Below are 13682 nucleotides of genomic sequence, written 5' to 3'. Positions count from 1 at the left end.
GCGTTCAACGCTGACGGCGTCCAAGCACACTGGAAGGGGGCGCCCTTTGAGTGCGGCTCCGAAGCATATTTACACCGATCGTCGGCGAGGGCCGCTTTTCTGAGTTTTGTAAAGTTTTCGTTTCCGCCGCATTGACTCCCGCCAGAAGGGTTTCGAAAACACGAGCTCGGAGAGCGAGCACGGAGAGGAAGACGTCATACCTTCACCCGTCTGTCTCTTTTTGCCGAATGCATTCATGCTCTTATGTGCGCTTCTCGCGAAGCTTCGCCGACAGCTTTGAACAGCTGTCGGCGAGGCTGAGTGACACGGCGCCTTAGCAGAATATTCATCATCTTCGGGAACGTGCACTCGCCGCGCTCGGGACCATGCACTTGTTTATCCCAGCGGCTCTCGGGGGCGGACCTCTTCTAGGAAGGCGGCCGAATTACGCAAGCCGCGCACGGTGGCGGCACTGTATGGGCACGCGAACACGGACGCATCTTCAGCCGGGTCCAGACAGCGCGCGCAGCGGGACCCGTAAATCCACCGACGCTGCGGCAACAAACAGGGCGACCCCTTTCTGACCATGGGAAAAACCACTCGCGGTGCGCTCTGGCAGTGGTACAAGAAAAGCACTCGGTCCCGCAGCGCCGCGTCGAGACAGACGACGCTAACCGAAGTAAAGGGGGGCTCATATAGCTCCACAGTGCCTGGCGGACACATGTTACGCGATGCAAAGCAGATGGGTTGAATAAAAAAAAAGAGAGAGGCGTAAAAAGGGAAACATTCTTCGCGGTGAGAAAAGCGGACAAGGAACTCAGCCACAAGCGATGTGAACGGCGAACGCTAGTCGTAAATCCTGCGGCAGCATTTCCGCAGTTACGAAACCGCATCTCGAGAACCCGAGTGCACTTCGCCGCTGTGTTTTCCCGGCCAATGTGTCGACGCGCTCGATGAAAAGGGTTCCCCGCGATGACGCAGGGGGGAACGTCATTACCCACATGAGCGAGACTACCGCCATCCCGTTCCTTCTCTGCGAGAGTTGAAATTGCTCCATTTCGCTGCAGCTCCTTTTTCCGTGCGTTCCCGAGGTGAAGACTGGAGGGCATTCTTTGGGGCTGTAATTATAGATCTTACTGCGCGCTTCGTTCGTCTGTGGAGACCTGTTCTCGAAAATCACAACACAGATTATTTGTTGGCACCAAAAGTTGGCTATAGAAAGTCGTCTCTTTTTCTCTTTCTGTCCTCCTGTTTTGGGTTTGGCGCCAAGACCACCCGACAACGACAACTCAGCCACGTCAGTGCGATCCTTTGCGATGATCGCGGGACGACTTACACTTACAGGATCAGAGCACAATGCCAACACAGGTGGCTGAAGAGAGAGCAAACGAGTAACGCGAGTTGGTTTGTAAGGGAGACGATGCTGTACAAGAGGCATCTTCAAGGTCGCACTGTGAGCAGAGTCCCTCACAGAAAGCGAGTGTGTTCAGCGAACCTACCCTAACTGCGTGCCGCGTTCTCCGTTTCTTCGACGGCTCACTGTTGGCTTCCTGCAGCATTTTCGGGAGCAAATAAGCCGGTGACGCCTCCTCCTGATGTGATGCCGCCTACGCGTGGACGAAATGTACAAAATGCAGGGTACATTAGACTAGAGAGATTTAGCATACCGGAGACGGACTAGCAGAGACGTATACCTGTTTTACGTAAGCCGGTTGTGCATGCGCAGTAGTCCTACCCTGCCACGTGCTTGCCACTGCGCATGCGCAGCTCCCGTACGTCAGACCGGTATACGTCTCCGCTAGTCCGTCTCCGGTATGCTAAAGCTCTCTATTTTTAGCATACCGGATACGTATTAGTGGAGACGTACACCGGTTTACCGGACGCTTCCTGTGCACGCACAGTGACCCCGCCTGATCAAACCAATGCGCATACGCAGGGGGGGGGGGGGGGGGGGGGGGTCGGTAAACCGATGTATGCCTCTGCTAATACGTCTCCGGCATGCTAAAAAACTGGTACACGAGCAACAATGTAGCTAAATTTCGCAATTAAGGTGTCTCAATGGGAGCTCCGAATTCTATTTCGCTATACGTACTGCGGTTTGTGTAAAAAAAATTTCCACTCACACCTACGCTATTGTCTAGAATTCAGACCTTAGCACTTAAACGCGCGAGTGACCACTCGTAATATCTCAGGAACATCAATTTTGTTCCTACAAAATAAAAGGAACATTAAACCAATCAATAGACCTCGCTCAGACTTGAAACCCTCGCAAACTGCAGGTATGCACCAAATTGTCTGTGTCGAACGTGCGTGTAGCAATGTGACAGCAATCTTGCAAGTTTATAGTAGGGGTGTGCGAATATCAAATTTTTCGAATACGAATACTTAGTTCCGAATATCGAATCGAATATCGAATAATCAAGAACATACGCATTCAATCACTACAAAACATTTATTTGAGCACTGAAGAACATCACAGTTCAACTATCGATGATTAAATGAACACAAAAGGTGTGTGTGGCTGCACAAAAAGTATCAAAGTCTCGACCATTATTCTTAGAAGAGTGGAAATATTAGAGAAGATGGCTAGTACACAGCATTGATTAAGGCTAGCTTGCGATCAGCACAAAAGCGCGTTGCTGGGATGACGTAAAAGGTTGTCGTGAAGGAAAACCAGCTGCACTACATGGTCAGGCAGAAGTAGTTCCCTTCTAACTGAAACGACTCCTCCAGCCACAGAAATTGCCCTCTCACTTGGCACCGACCTGGCACGTATTGCGAGGTACTTCGTGCACAGCTCTGATTATACAAGCTTCGCAGGTAGCAGGTATAGCCACAAAAATGCTCACCAGAGCAGTCAGCTACGGCATGGCCCTTGGAGGAAGAAAGAATTTTCCTTCCGTGTAGGCGCCGCCATGTTGCCATGTTGTTATGTATCTGTGGATAGGGCTTGCGGATCGAAATGAACGCCGGTGCTCACAATGAATATTCGGCTAGATACGAATATTCGCGTCGTGTCGAATATTCGAAACAACACGAATACTTGGATTTCGAATCGAATTCGAATACTAAAAATATAATATTCGAAATATATTCGAAAATTTCGAATATTCGCACACCCCTAGTTTATAGTTCATAGTCATGTCTGTAAGCATGCCAAAATGAGCTCCTTAGCTCCGAGGGCACCTTCGTGTTTCCGGCACTGCTTGATTCTAACTATACCAAGCGTTCGGCTGAAAGGCACATGATAGATTCCAGCTTTTATGGTGCATACGAGCAAAGAATTGGCAAGGAATAAAGTAAACTGCTAAAAGGCGGAAGAAAAAAGGAAACGTCAAAATGGCGTTCAATACTAGCCTCACTTGATGAGAAGAAGCTCCGAACCCTGCCAAGGTTGCCGCCTACAAATATTTGAGATGGAATCGTTGCTGTGTGATCTTGCCATGATAGTACAGCTCACTGTGCTATCATGTCTAGCTCTTGGCGTCGCGGTTGATTAGCCCTGTTCTCGTCTCAGGGACCGTTAAATTGCGATGAAACCAGCGAAGGCTTTGCAAGAAAAATCCCCTTACACCACGGTTGAGGAGCTATACCATCTGCGCTGTAGCCGCGCGTGGATGAGGGAACATAATGGGCACCGTGCGAACGAGGACACAACGCCTCGTCCCTGTGCTAGTGTTCATTCATTTTATTTTACGCTAGCCAGGTCACGGGCCACTTTGCTTGAACTGCGCGCGAATTGGATCAATGTCTAGCGCCGTAATCGACTTTGTACATACTCGCGCTTTGATTGGAGACGATTTTTTTTTTATTTACATTGAAGCGCCTCCAAGCTTTTTCTTTCTTCTGTCTTCTTTACCGACTTTGTGATATCGAAGAAATTATTCAAGGTTAGCCTAGTTCTTTTGGCAGCCGTCTCCCTCACTCCAAAACATTGTTATCACAGTCTGCCTCGACAGCACGTGAAAGGGCACGAAAAGGGCGCGCATATTGTGGGATGAACCTCAGGCGCATTGTTCTGAAATTCAAAAACCAATGACGGCGGTTGTCGCGACGCAAGGCCGCTGCCGCCCCTGCGGCTGTTATTCGTTGTTCGAGTCGGATGCCCCTCGTGCGCTCTATTTACGGGCCGGCTCGCTGTCGCCATCTATCTGGCTCTGCAGCACTTAGTCGTTTCGGGCTTTCCCTGCTGCTTTCTTGTCTCTTTTCTTTTTTGCGAAGAAACGCGACGTATCTTTATATTTTCCTTTGTTTTCTTAAGTTTCATAGGGTTCAATTTGAGTAAGGAAGGTTGACTTGATGATTTTGAACATGACTAAACGCGAACAAAGGCGCAAGAGAGTGAAAATGGTAATGTTTTTGCCAAAGACGATCAAAAAATTTCCTGAATACTGACATGAACAAGGTGGTATGTAAAAATGTTTGCTTCCTTTAGTGGCGTCAACGTAACCTATCAAAGCAGCCAGCAGACCTTGTGTCCAAAGGCAGCGACCCCAACTTTTAAATTGACTGGTTTACCAGTTCTCCTCGTTAGACTCGAATAAGTATATATTTGTGTCAATAGGATACTGGCGACCGAGGCCTTAAATGGCAACTGCTGCTTGCCATTTCACAGGTCTTGTTTTGACCAGCTGCTCCAAGAAGGCTACAGAGGTATTCATAATGAGGTAATCTGCTTACCAGTGATGCTTGGTCAGCCGAGACGAAACTTTGATTTTATTAGTTGGTTAGGGTTAAAGCTGCCCTAGAAGAATCTCCGAAGAAGAAAACGGAACACAAAATAAGCGTATGTGAGAGTTTGAAAAAAAAAACAAAAAAAAACTGTAGTTGAAACCAAAGACACGGACGTAGTCAGAGGACGGTACGTGTGCTAGCTTTCGACAGGCTTTATTTGACGTAAACCGTTTCCTGCATATACATACATTTTTACCCTGTTTTTTTGCCTCGTGTGTGAACCATCACGGTCAGCAACATCTAGATAATAGGTAAAGAGAGGAAGAAAGAGGTAAGAGGAATGAGAGGTCAAAGCACAGTATGGAACGGGTTCGTGGAGGCCACTATTCTGTGAGAACACAAGACGCTCAAAAAGACTACTGTCTGGAGCTGATGGCTTGGTCCTCCTTTAGTGCTTGTAGAGAGCCTGGATGGCTTTCTTCTGATTCAAAGATTGGGGCAAGGCCCCAGGATTTTGGTTTCCGTTAAAGGATGAGGATGCAGTCGTCGGAGTGCTGCATCCGGGCATTCTCGTTCACGGTCCAACAGAGGGCCGTCACTAAGTAGGTGAGAAATTGTCTCTTCGTACCCGAAGTGCTAACGTGCTGGAAAGTCTGCCATTCCGACGAGGTGGGAGTAAGCATCTGTGAACGCCATTTCCAGCCACAGGTGGCGCAACTTGATGGGGGAAATCGGATGGTAGAGTCAGTTGCAGGAACGGGTGGAGGATGTATAACCAGCGTCCCGAGCCTCCGATGATAGTTCATATAGCCATAGTCGTGTTGCGGGCAAGCATTCGTAGATGTGATGCTGGGTCGGCTCCGGTCAGTCGAAGTGGGACAATGTGCGCGCTCCCGTGGGCCGCTCAAGCAGTACCGCCAGCTGAGTCATTGCCAACAAAAACTTGAGGGGACACTTAACCTCTGCCTTAAGGGTATGACGCAATAGATTTAACGGCTCCCTTCAGCCGCATGGAGTCCTCTTTGCGTATCACTACGCCTAGGCTCTGCCTACATGCCCAGATATGGAGAATTGGTCATTCTCTTTACATTCATAGATCGTGGAGAGCCCTTATGCCACTCCTGGCGCCACTTCCCTGCAGATGTTTGTTTCAAACAAAGCCACCAGTGGGGCCTGTGCGACCAAGGTAGCTCTTCCAGAGCAACCTCTCGCTTCCAGTCATTAATTTAACTGGCATGTGTCATGGTAGACAGGTTGTGATGACGTCACAAGGTCACGTGACCTAGGTGGCAGGAGGGTCACTTTATCGTGATTGTAGTCTCGAAACTCACTAACGCTGAGCTGCTGAGCTAACGAGCGCGGCCAGCGCAAAACCGCAAATCCTTCTCGTGGACACTAACGCTGTCAAATATATACAACTTCCGACGGAAAGGGTGAGCCCAATACCTGTGCGTAATCGTAGCAAAATAGATATGTAAAACAACTCGTGGTCGTTGTTTCCCCTCGGTAAGATCGCAGTGTGCCTGCTTACTTTTATGAAAAGGTGCTGACGAAGGAAAGAGTAGCCACCGCCCCATCCCTCATCGCTCTTCTCCGCGTATTAGAGCGCCCGCTCCAACGGCCGCACGGGCCCGGAGCTCCTTGGGTCGCTCGACCACTCAGGGCAAATTGTACCAGCAGCCACCTGGCCTACTCACCAGCATTCTCTTATGCAAGAATCGGAACGCGGTACTTACGCGGACGCCTTTTTTTTCCGGAGAGAGCTCCCCGCACAGCCATCACTTAAAGCGCTTGAAAAAAGAACTTGCAGTCAAATCATTTGATTTAAGTAAAGAGGGCACTGGGGAGTTCTCTTAAAGCCGCAACCAATTTCAATATGCCCCCGCCGAAATAATCGGGCTGAAGAGAAGAAAACACGAGCCTAAAAGCGAAAACGGTAGAGAACCACCAGAACGGTCGGAGGAAACGTCTGGACCAGCGCGGCAGCGAAGTTGCGCGAGCGCGGGTTAACCACCCGCCTCCCGCCGAACACGTCGGTACACAATTCATCTTTCACGAATCTGCCAGCGGCGTTCGCGGTCTCGCGAAGAGCGCGCTGCGCGAGCCGCGCAGACGGCTATAGGCAGGCGGCCCCCAAGGGGAGCGTTCCGGTCGCTGCGGCTATTTTGGACGCGCCGGAAAGATGCCTGCTGAGCATCGGGTTTCATAAGCAGTGACTCAGGCAGGCACGGGCTTTTTTTCGACACAAGGGGGCCGCCTCGTAGCGGAAGTGAATTCACCTGCCGCGCCACTCCCGTCCCCCTTCGCGGTGCACGACGTCGCCTGAATCGAACGCGCTTTGAGTGGAATCTACGGCGGCGGATTCGCGCGAAGCGAGGCATTATAAATAATAACAATGCGTGGCATGTTTACGACCCTACCATAAACACGCCGTGGCTGTGAGAGGAGTCGCATTAGGGAGCTGCATTGTAATCCCGTTTCACAGTCGTGTGTTTTCGTATGACTCGCGCTGGTTTGTCACTTCGAGGGAGTTTGTTTAGTTCACAGTCACGGTAATGGAGCTCGGTTGTGGAAGGGTTGGGCAAACTGGTTTTGAGCGAGAACATTTTATTTACTGAGCTACCGCTGGCAGTAGGGAAGAATTTTCCGCGCGTGTCCGGGCCTCAGAAGGGTCATGAGAAATAGGGGATAAATCATCCAAGAAGAACCGTACTTATCCACTGAGGCGGTGTATCCACTGAAGCAGTGTACAAAGTATTCGCGTTCAGTATACGCTCATTTTGGCGGCAAGGGTTGGCTTCGTTAGAACATGATACCCCAACCAAGGAATATTGCAACGCCTTCACAGTAGTGCTGGCTTGGACGTTCGCAAGCTGCTATCCGTGTTCGCAGAAACTTAGTGCAAGTGCATAGCAGCACTTCCATAGTGTAATTTTTATGCGCCAGGAAGAATGGTAAAAACTTCGAAGTGCAACCTCAACTAATGAAGATGAGATGCGTAGAGCTCACCCGCTGCCGACGTTATAAGGTGGCACGAATTTCCGACAATGCCGTGCAATGCCATTAGGAATAAATGACTGCAGCTCGCCTACTTTTTAAGGAATCTCATAGTTCCCGCCATTTGACCTCATACTGCTTCCTCTTCGAAATGTCGTGCCTGTTGGGATTTGTTTCTTTGCTGCAACATATACAAGATGCGATAGTCCATTTGAATCATTCTGTAGGCTGAGCTGCCACAGTGGCATTAACTTGGCGGCTTATGTCGTCCCGCCCAGACAGCATGGAAGGATGCAGACGTAAAGAAGAGCATCTCAGCAACCAGCTGTAAGCTGTCTTCTAGCACACGTGACAGGATTCACAGAGAAGGCTGCGTCTACATGACTTCACGTAAACCCGGTGTGGGTTTCCAGGAATCTGCGACCCCGAAGCCAAAGCTCGAAATTTTCGTACTATCTGCGGAACAAATCATCGGCCTTTACTTAGTTTCCAGCATGATCGGGCAGTACTTTCGAATGTACCTAGCTGCTGTCCCCGTAATTGCTTAATAAAACAAAATTAGTTTGCACCTCTCTTGTATCTCTAGTTTAGTTCGCGAGCATCAACACTTCCGTCCGAGGATAGCACCACGAAACCGCTGCGTTCTTTTGCTGCGATAACTGTACATGGCTTCGCTTTACGCCTTTCTCGTTGGGCAAGGGCACTGCAGGAGAAGTCGCTTAAGATAGCTCGGACTACGAGCCTTTTTGCACTCAAGAAGCATCGAGAAAAGAAAGGATGAAATAGGATAAAAACATCCCCCTTCCTCCATGTTTTTTCCGAATCCACATGTCTCTGCACAAAGAATAGCATTAACTCGTAATCCCTGTCGAAGAATGCGTACCAAAACAGGACGGTACAGCCACGAATGGTAATGATCAGGCTGCGCTGATCGACCGACTATCAATACGTGGCTCAAGACGTGGCTGTGGCGGAGTTTTAATTTCTCGGAATTGACAAGCAGAGATCTAGGGGCCAGGCCGAACTCGGGAGAGCAGCCAGCACAACTCAGAGGTTCCACGTAGCCTTCTGGAAGAGGGGTATGGGACAAGAGGACACCCCAGGCTTTAGTCACTCTTGTGCAAGGCTGAGTAGCTTTTGTCTCTGCCTTCTCATCCGCCGGGGATGTAGCAGCGGAGAAGTGCGGCTTGCCTGAGGTGCGCTGATTTCCGGCAGCGTGAGCAACCCCTCCGACGACCAGTTGGGAGCAATCACTCTGGCGAGGGCAGGTCTGTTCCCCCTCCAACGTACACGGCTCTTTTTCCGTCGCCTCTCCTCCGGGGCCTTGGCTCGTGCGCCGGGGGCCCTGGCGGAAAAGCAGCGAGAGATGAATTTGCCCCGGGCAACCCTGGTGGGGCTCGGAAAATATATTTTAGGACGCTGTTGTGAAGGCCTCTCCGCCTTCCTCTCTTTCCTGTGCCGCACCAGGACCGTGCGGCCCTTTTCGCCTTCCCGGCGTTCTTTTTCAATCCCCCACCTTTTGCCTAGGCGGTTTTTGTAGTGGGGGGGGGGATAGAGGAAGAGAGAGAGAGGGAGAGAGAGAGGGAGGGACTTCCTTCACCCTCGACTCCGCGCTGGAGCCGCTCGTGGGCTCGGGGCTCAGATTCGAAGAAGGCCACCAGGCAGAAGGAAAGCAGCGAGCGCTCTTGCAAGGCAGCTCCACGCAGAAGGGTTGACACGCGATTCCCCGTCCGTGCCGCAGCAGCTCCTGACTCATCAGGTGACCATATCACGCAGCTCGAGGGCTGTCAGCAGCCTCCTCCTGTCGCTCGGTGTTTGGCCGCTGACGCGGCGACTCAACATATACCTTGTCTTGCGCTTTTAGGTTTGTCGCCACCTTTCCGTTGACGTATCGGTTTTCTGGGCTCCGCAACGCACGTCAGGATGTTCGAGCTTCCGCCGTAAGTGTGGCCTTTTGTGTCATTTCGAGTGGCTGTGCTTTCGCTTTCGCCGACCGAAGGACGCGTTGACGCCCTCTCTCTCTCACGCTGAACGCTTTGGCACTGAAGTCGGGCTCTGGCTCGAGGCTGGAGCCTGTCACAGCCCACCGCTGAGAGAGGGAGCGCATTTGTGCCCCGTCGTGCTCGACAGCGATGTTCTCTGGCGCTGTGCAAGCGAAAACGATGGATTCGTGGCCTTGATTTAGCGAACCTGGGCCAGCCTGCCTCCGTAGTGTGCACTTGGCGGACGCCTTTGACTCGAAGCGTTGGCCTTGGATGCGAAGACAGGAGAGCCGCAACGTCAGGAATACATTGTCCTCTTATTTTCACGTTTGAGTCGACACTGTTGAATGAAGTAGGGCGCCGTCTAGATTAAATAAAAGCTTGATGCCCTTAAATGCGCCTAAACGTGAACCAGTATGACGAGCATGGTCAATGATTATTAATTTTGATACTTTATTCACGTTCTTGTTTTCAATGCCTGAGCCCAAATTCCTTCATGAGAACGGCAACGAATTTCTACAACTGAGCTTGGTCGAATAAGAGTATAGAATGATGTCGTTATGTGTTCTGAGACCAAACGTTTTGTGATGCGTGTTTTGTTGTAATGCACAGCCGGCATGTTGACGGAATGCCTGGCTATTACTGGAAATTTTACAGTAATAGCCAAGCTTCACACAGTGTTTCTTTGGTAGAATGGTAAAGAATGCAGAGATAGTTATTTTTGAGCTGAGTTCAATGGCGCAAATATGCTTGGCGACTTCAGTCTACCTGCTGATAGTATGCCTTATTTAGCTGTTGTTCGTGCTCAGAATTTCATGGGACACTAACGTTTTTAGACGCTGGCACTACGGGGTGCGAGAAACACTCGGCCAAAAGCGATGTCAAAATAGTGAACAACTGTAGTTACCTATATCTGCCCCATCCCGGTATCGCTATGGAAATCTGGGAGGAGAGAAGGGCCACAGCGGCCGATCTGAATCAGATTGAGGAGTCATTTGATTGTGTGCGGCGAAGCGGTTTGCACGAGCTCGCAGCATTTGGCCTCAAACTGCGGCGGGTCTTGGGGCTTACGAGCGGAGCGTATTGAAGAGTTCTTGCGCTCACGAAGAGAGAAAGAGTGAGGGGAACGCTCGAATAGGGCGATGAGCTATCGCGCGGTTAACGTGAATATTGCCCCTGTGCCGCCTTCTATCTTCTGCACGAAAAGCGAACCACAAGGGAAGAAAATAAAGCTGTTTAGTGTCCGGAAGGTGAAGCAAGAACACCAGGAAATTAGATGCTGCAAGATCAAAAGAAATGTCCAAGGCTGTAGTGAGAATGAACGCAGGACCATAAAGTCAGAAGAGGCAATAACGTGTGCACTGAAGAGATGAATGCTAAATTTCTTATTCCTTGTTTGTAGGTGCCTAGAATGAATGTTTATGTTGGGCAACTTTATTTGCTTATTTTTCTTTTACCTGTGGTGAAGTTTAAGCACAATGTTTGCAAAGGTAAAAACACAAACTGTACAGTCGATAGCGAAAGTTAACGAAACACTGCAGCAGTGAAAGGAAAAAAAAAACAACTTGTCACTGCTTCGGCGCGAAGCTTGTAATCGAGAAATAGAGCGTGTAAGTGCCATCATTAAATTCTAGAATGTATGCTGGGGTTGAGGAAATTATTTAATGTACTTGAAGCTCCTGGAATGTCATAAAATTTTCTGGCCGAATGTACTGAACGGGAGCAGTAATTGAAAGAATTTGGACAGCCAGTTGTCCCTTGAACAAATGCGCACTGGATCAGTGGCGTTGCTCTTAGTGATCGTCCATAAGCAGATACGTTGGGTTTCTTCCCAAAAACCACCACAACGGGCCTAGGGAAGTGCTTAACGAATTAAATTACCTCCCACCCACAAGAAACCGGCCGTGTGGTAGACAATTAGTGCGCTAATTTTCTAGTGCAGCATTGAGCAGCTACATAACCAGAAAAATGTCTGGATTAATTAGGAAGTGAGTTAAGGTTACTGCGCTTACCCGTACGTCATCATAGCACACTTCATTGCCGCCGCGTCGACCATAACCTGCCCGGCTGCGTACCGCCGTTAAGCCGAGAATTCGCGAACCTCATCATTGCCATCAACTAATGAGAAAGGCGTTGTAAACAGCTTTCAAGAATTGTTGTCCGTGCGACATATGACTAGATAGAGGAGAATGTAGTAGAACTCCAGCCCCTCGAGGCTAGTCACTTATTTTGGGCAGTTTCACTTTAAAAGCCGCCTTTAGCGTGCAGCTTGTGTACCACTTGGTTTTTGGCACACCCAACCCTTCAGCTGGGGACACGCTCGAGGTCCAGACCCTGCAGCTGAAAAAAGCACCCCCCCCCCCCTCCCCCCCCCATTGGGGTCTCGCTACATGCTTCTGGACGACAGCCACGTTTAATCAAGGACACACAGAGAAAAGTCGCGCCGTTGTCGGCTTTACAGCTCAGAGCATGCAGTGGCTCTAGGACGATACAGGGAATGGGGCCCCAAACAGGAAGCCGCATTACATTTTTCTAGAAGATGAAGACAGAAAAGATGTCTTAAAACGCCCGCCGAGGTGATAGGACAACTGAAGAAGCCGTATTTTGCTGTTCGTTGCGTTAGGAGTTGTTCACTATTGTGACTGGGGTGCGCCTGACATTGTCTAATGGAAGTAAGCCTTCTGTGCTGAAACTGGAAGCGGGACCGAAGAAACGCTTTTTTCTAACGCAGTACCACCTTACGAGCAGTCTTTTCCGCTTTGTCTATGTGGGACCCGCTGCAAACGCAATAATGTAAATTACTGACGCAATATTAAGTCGACTGCTGGAGTCCCCGCTTTTCCATGTCGGCGCCTGTAATCTGCAAAAGAGATTGTGTGCTCAGGCGCTTTTTCACCCTATCAGGTGAGCACCTAACAATCTTGCTGCATCGCATTTTGTGTGTTGTGCTTTAAAAGTTGCGCGAGCGTTGAGCTGATAACATGCAGTGCGAGTCACTAACGGAAACCAAGTTTCAGGTGCGTTGTGGATCTCAGTGTATATGGAACCGTTCTACTATTTCTCTTGCTGGATTTCCTCGTCGAAATATGCGATTTACGCTGCAAGAACGCTGGTTTGGCGTAAGAGTCGCTTTTGTCGCACGCTTGAAAAATACGTAGCACCACCTTCCTTCCAGGCATGCGTCGGGCGCGGTAGCGGATTTTGGAAAGTACATACAGAAATAATTCGGAACCAACTAAGCGGGTCTTGCGGGTCCATCGCATTGGAATAAAAACAGGCGTTGTGCTAAATGCGAATGAAACTGTGCAATTTAATTTCACTTGTCGACCACGAGCAGCGAATTCCTATATCCAGATGGGCAATAGCGATGAAAATAAACACAAGATCCTCCACGCTGCCGTTTAATAACTGCTTGCCAGTGATGCGACATGCCAGATACTGCTCGCTCAAGTGACACTAACCGACTCTGCAACCATTTTACGCAATGAAGCTCGTTTCTTTTTTTTTTTTTTCGGCGGTACAAACTGGATACTGCTAGAGAAGAATCTTGCATTTTTCGAGGCAGCGCCTTACATGCAAGGTTTGGAAGCCTTGCATGCCACAGTAAAGCATCAGTTTTGTGGCAGGGAGATTTTTACGGTGATTCGAACCTGATGCACAGCGTAATGACCAAGGCTGACATTTGTAGTTCTTGTAACCAGCATTAAAAAATACCAGCACGGAGATCACACATCACTTATTGACGATGCATGAATTTTGCATTGTGGATGGTGCATGGAAGCAAATAACATTTGAAGAACCCAGACTCTAGATCATGCTCTTTAGGGAAGGCATCATTGTATATCAAAACTGCATTCATATGACCTGAGAAATTTTACCGCATTAGCAAAATGCAGTGTTATGTGCATATGGAAGGACAACTATTTAAACGAGAATTTTGTCTCTTTGCTTACAGAGAAGATTTTCTCCAGAAGCCGAGAAAGGTAAGCCATTAGTCGTCTTTGCTCATTACGCAGGCCTATTTAGCTGAAAACATGATCAGCCTCGCAG

The 13682-nt window shown here is 49.4% G+C and overlaps 1 protein-coding gene across 5 annotated transcripts in view; it reads left to right on the top strand.

Moving 5' to 3' along the window:
• Positions 1-13682, top strand: part of LOC149352151 (uncharacterized) — a 60255-nt gene that overhangs the window by 32480 nt on the left and 14093 nt on the right. For 2 of the 5 annotated variants that reach the window (XR_016290695.1, XM_089581308.1), the window contains exon 3: positions 13588-13615. The exons of 1 other annotated variant lie outside the window; for it this stretch is intronic. Coding sequence is in view for 1 of the 4 variants with exons in the window: in XM_089581308.1 (XP_089437434.1) it covers positions 13588-13615 (28 nt within the window). In the remaining 3 variants the exon portion in view is untranslated. Of the gene's footprint in view, positions 1-9251; positions 9410-9514; positions 9591-12649; positions 12752-13587; positions 13616-13682 lie in introns of those variants that run through there. 2 more of the 5 variants (XR_016290696.1, XR_016290698.1) reach the window with 2 other exon arrangements.

This window comes from Amblyomma mixtum, chromosome 3 (assembly GCF_055824585.1).
Source record: "Amblyomma mixtum isolate Tamu chromosome 3, ASM5582458v1, whole genome shotgun sequence".
Taxonomy (NCBI): Eukaryota; Metazoa; Arthropoda; class Arachnida; order Ixodida; family Ixodidae; genus Amblyomma; species Amblyomma mixtum.
This window is presented reverse-complemented; position numbering and strand designations above follow the sequence as displayed.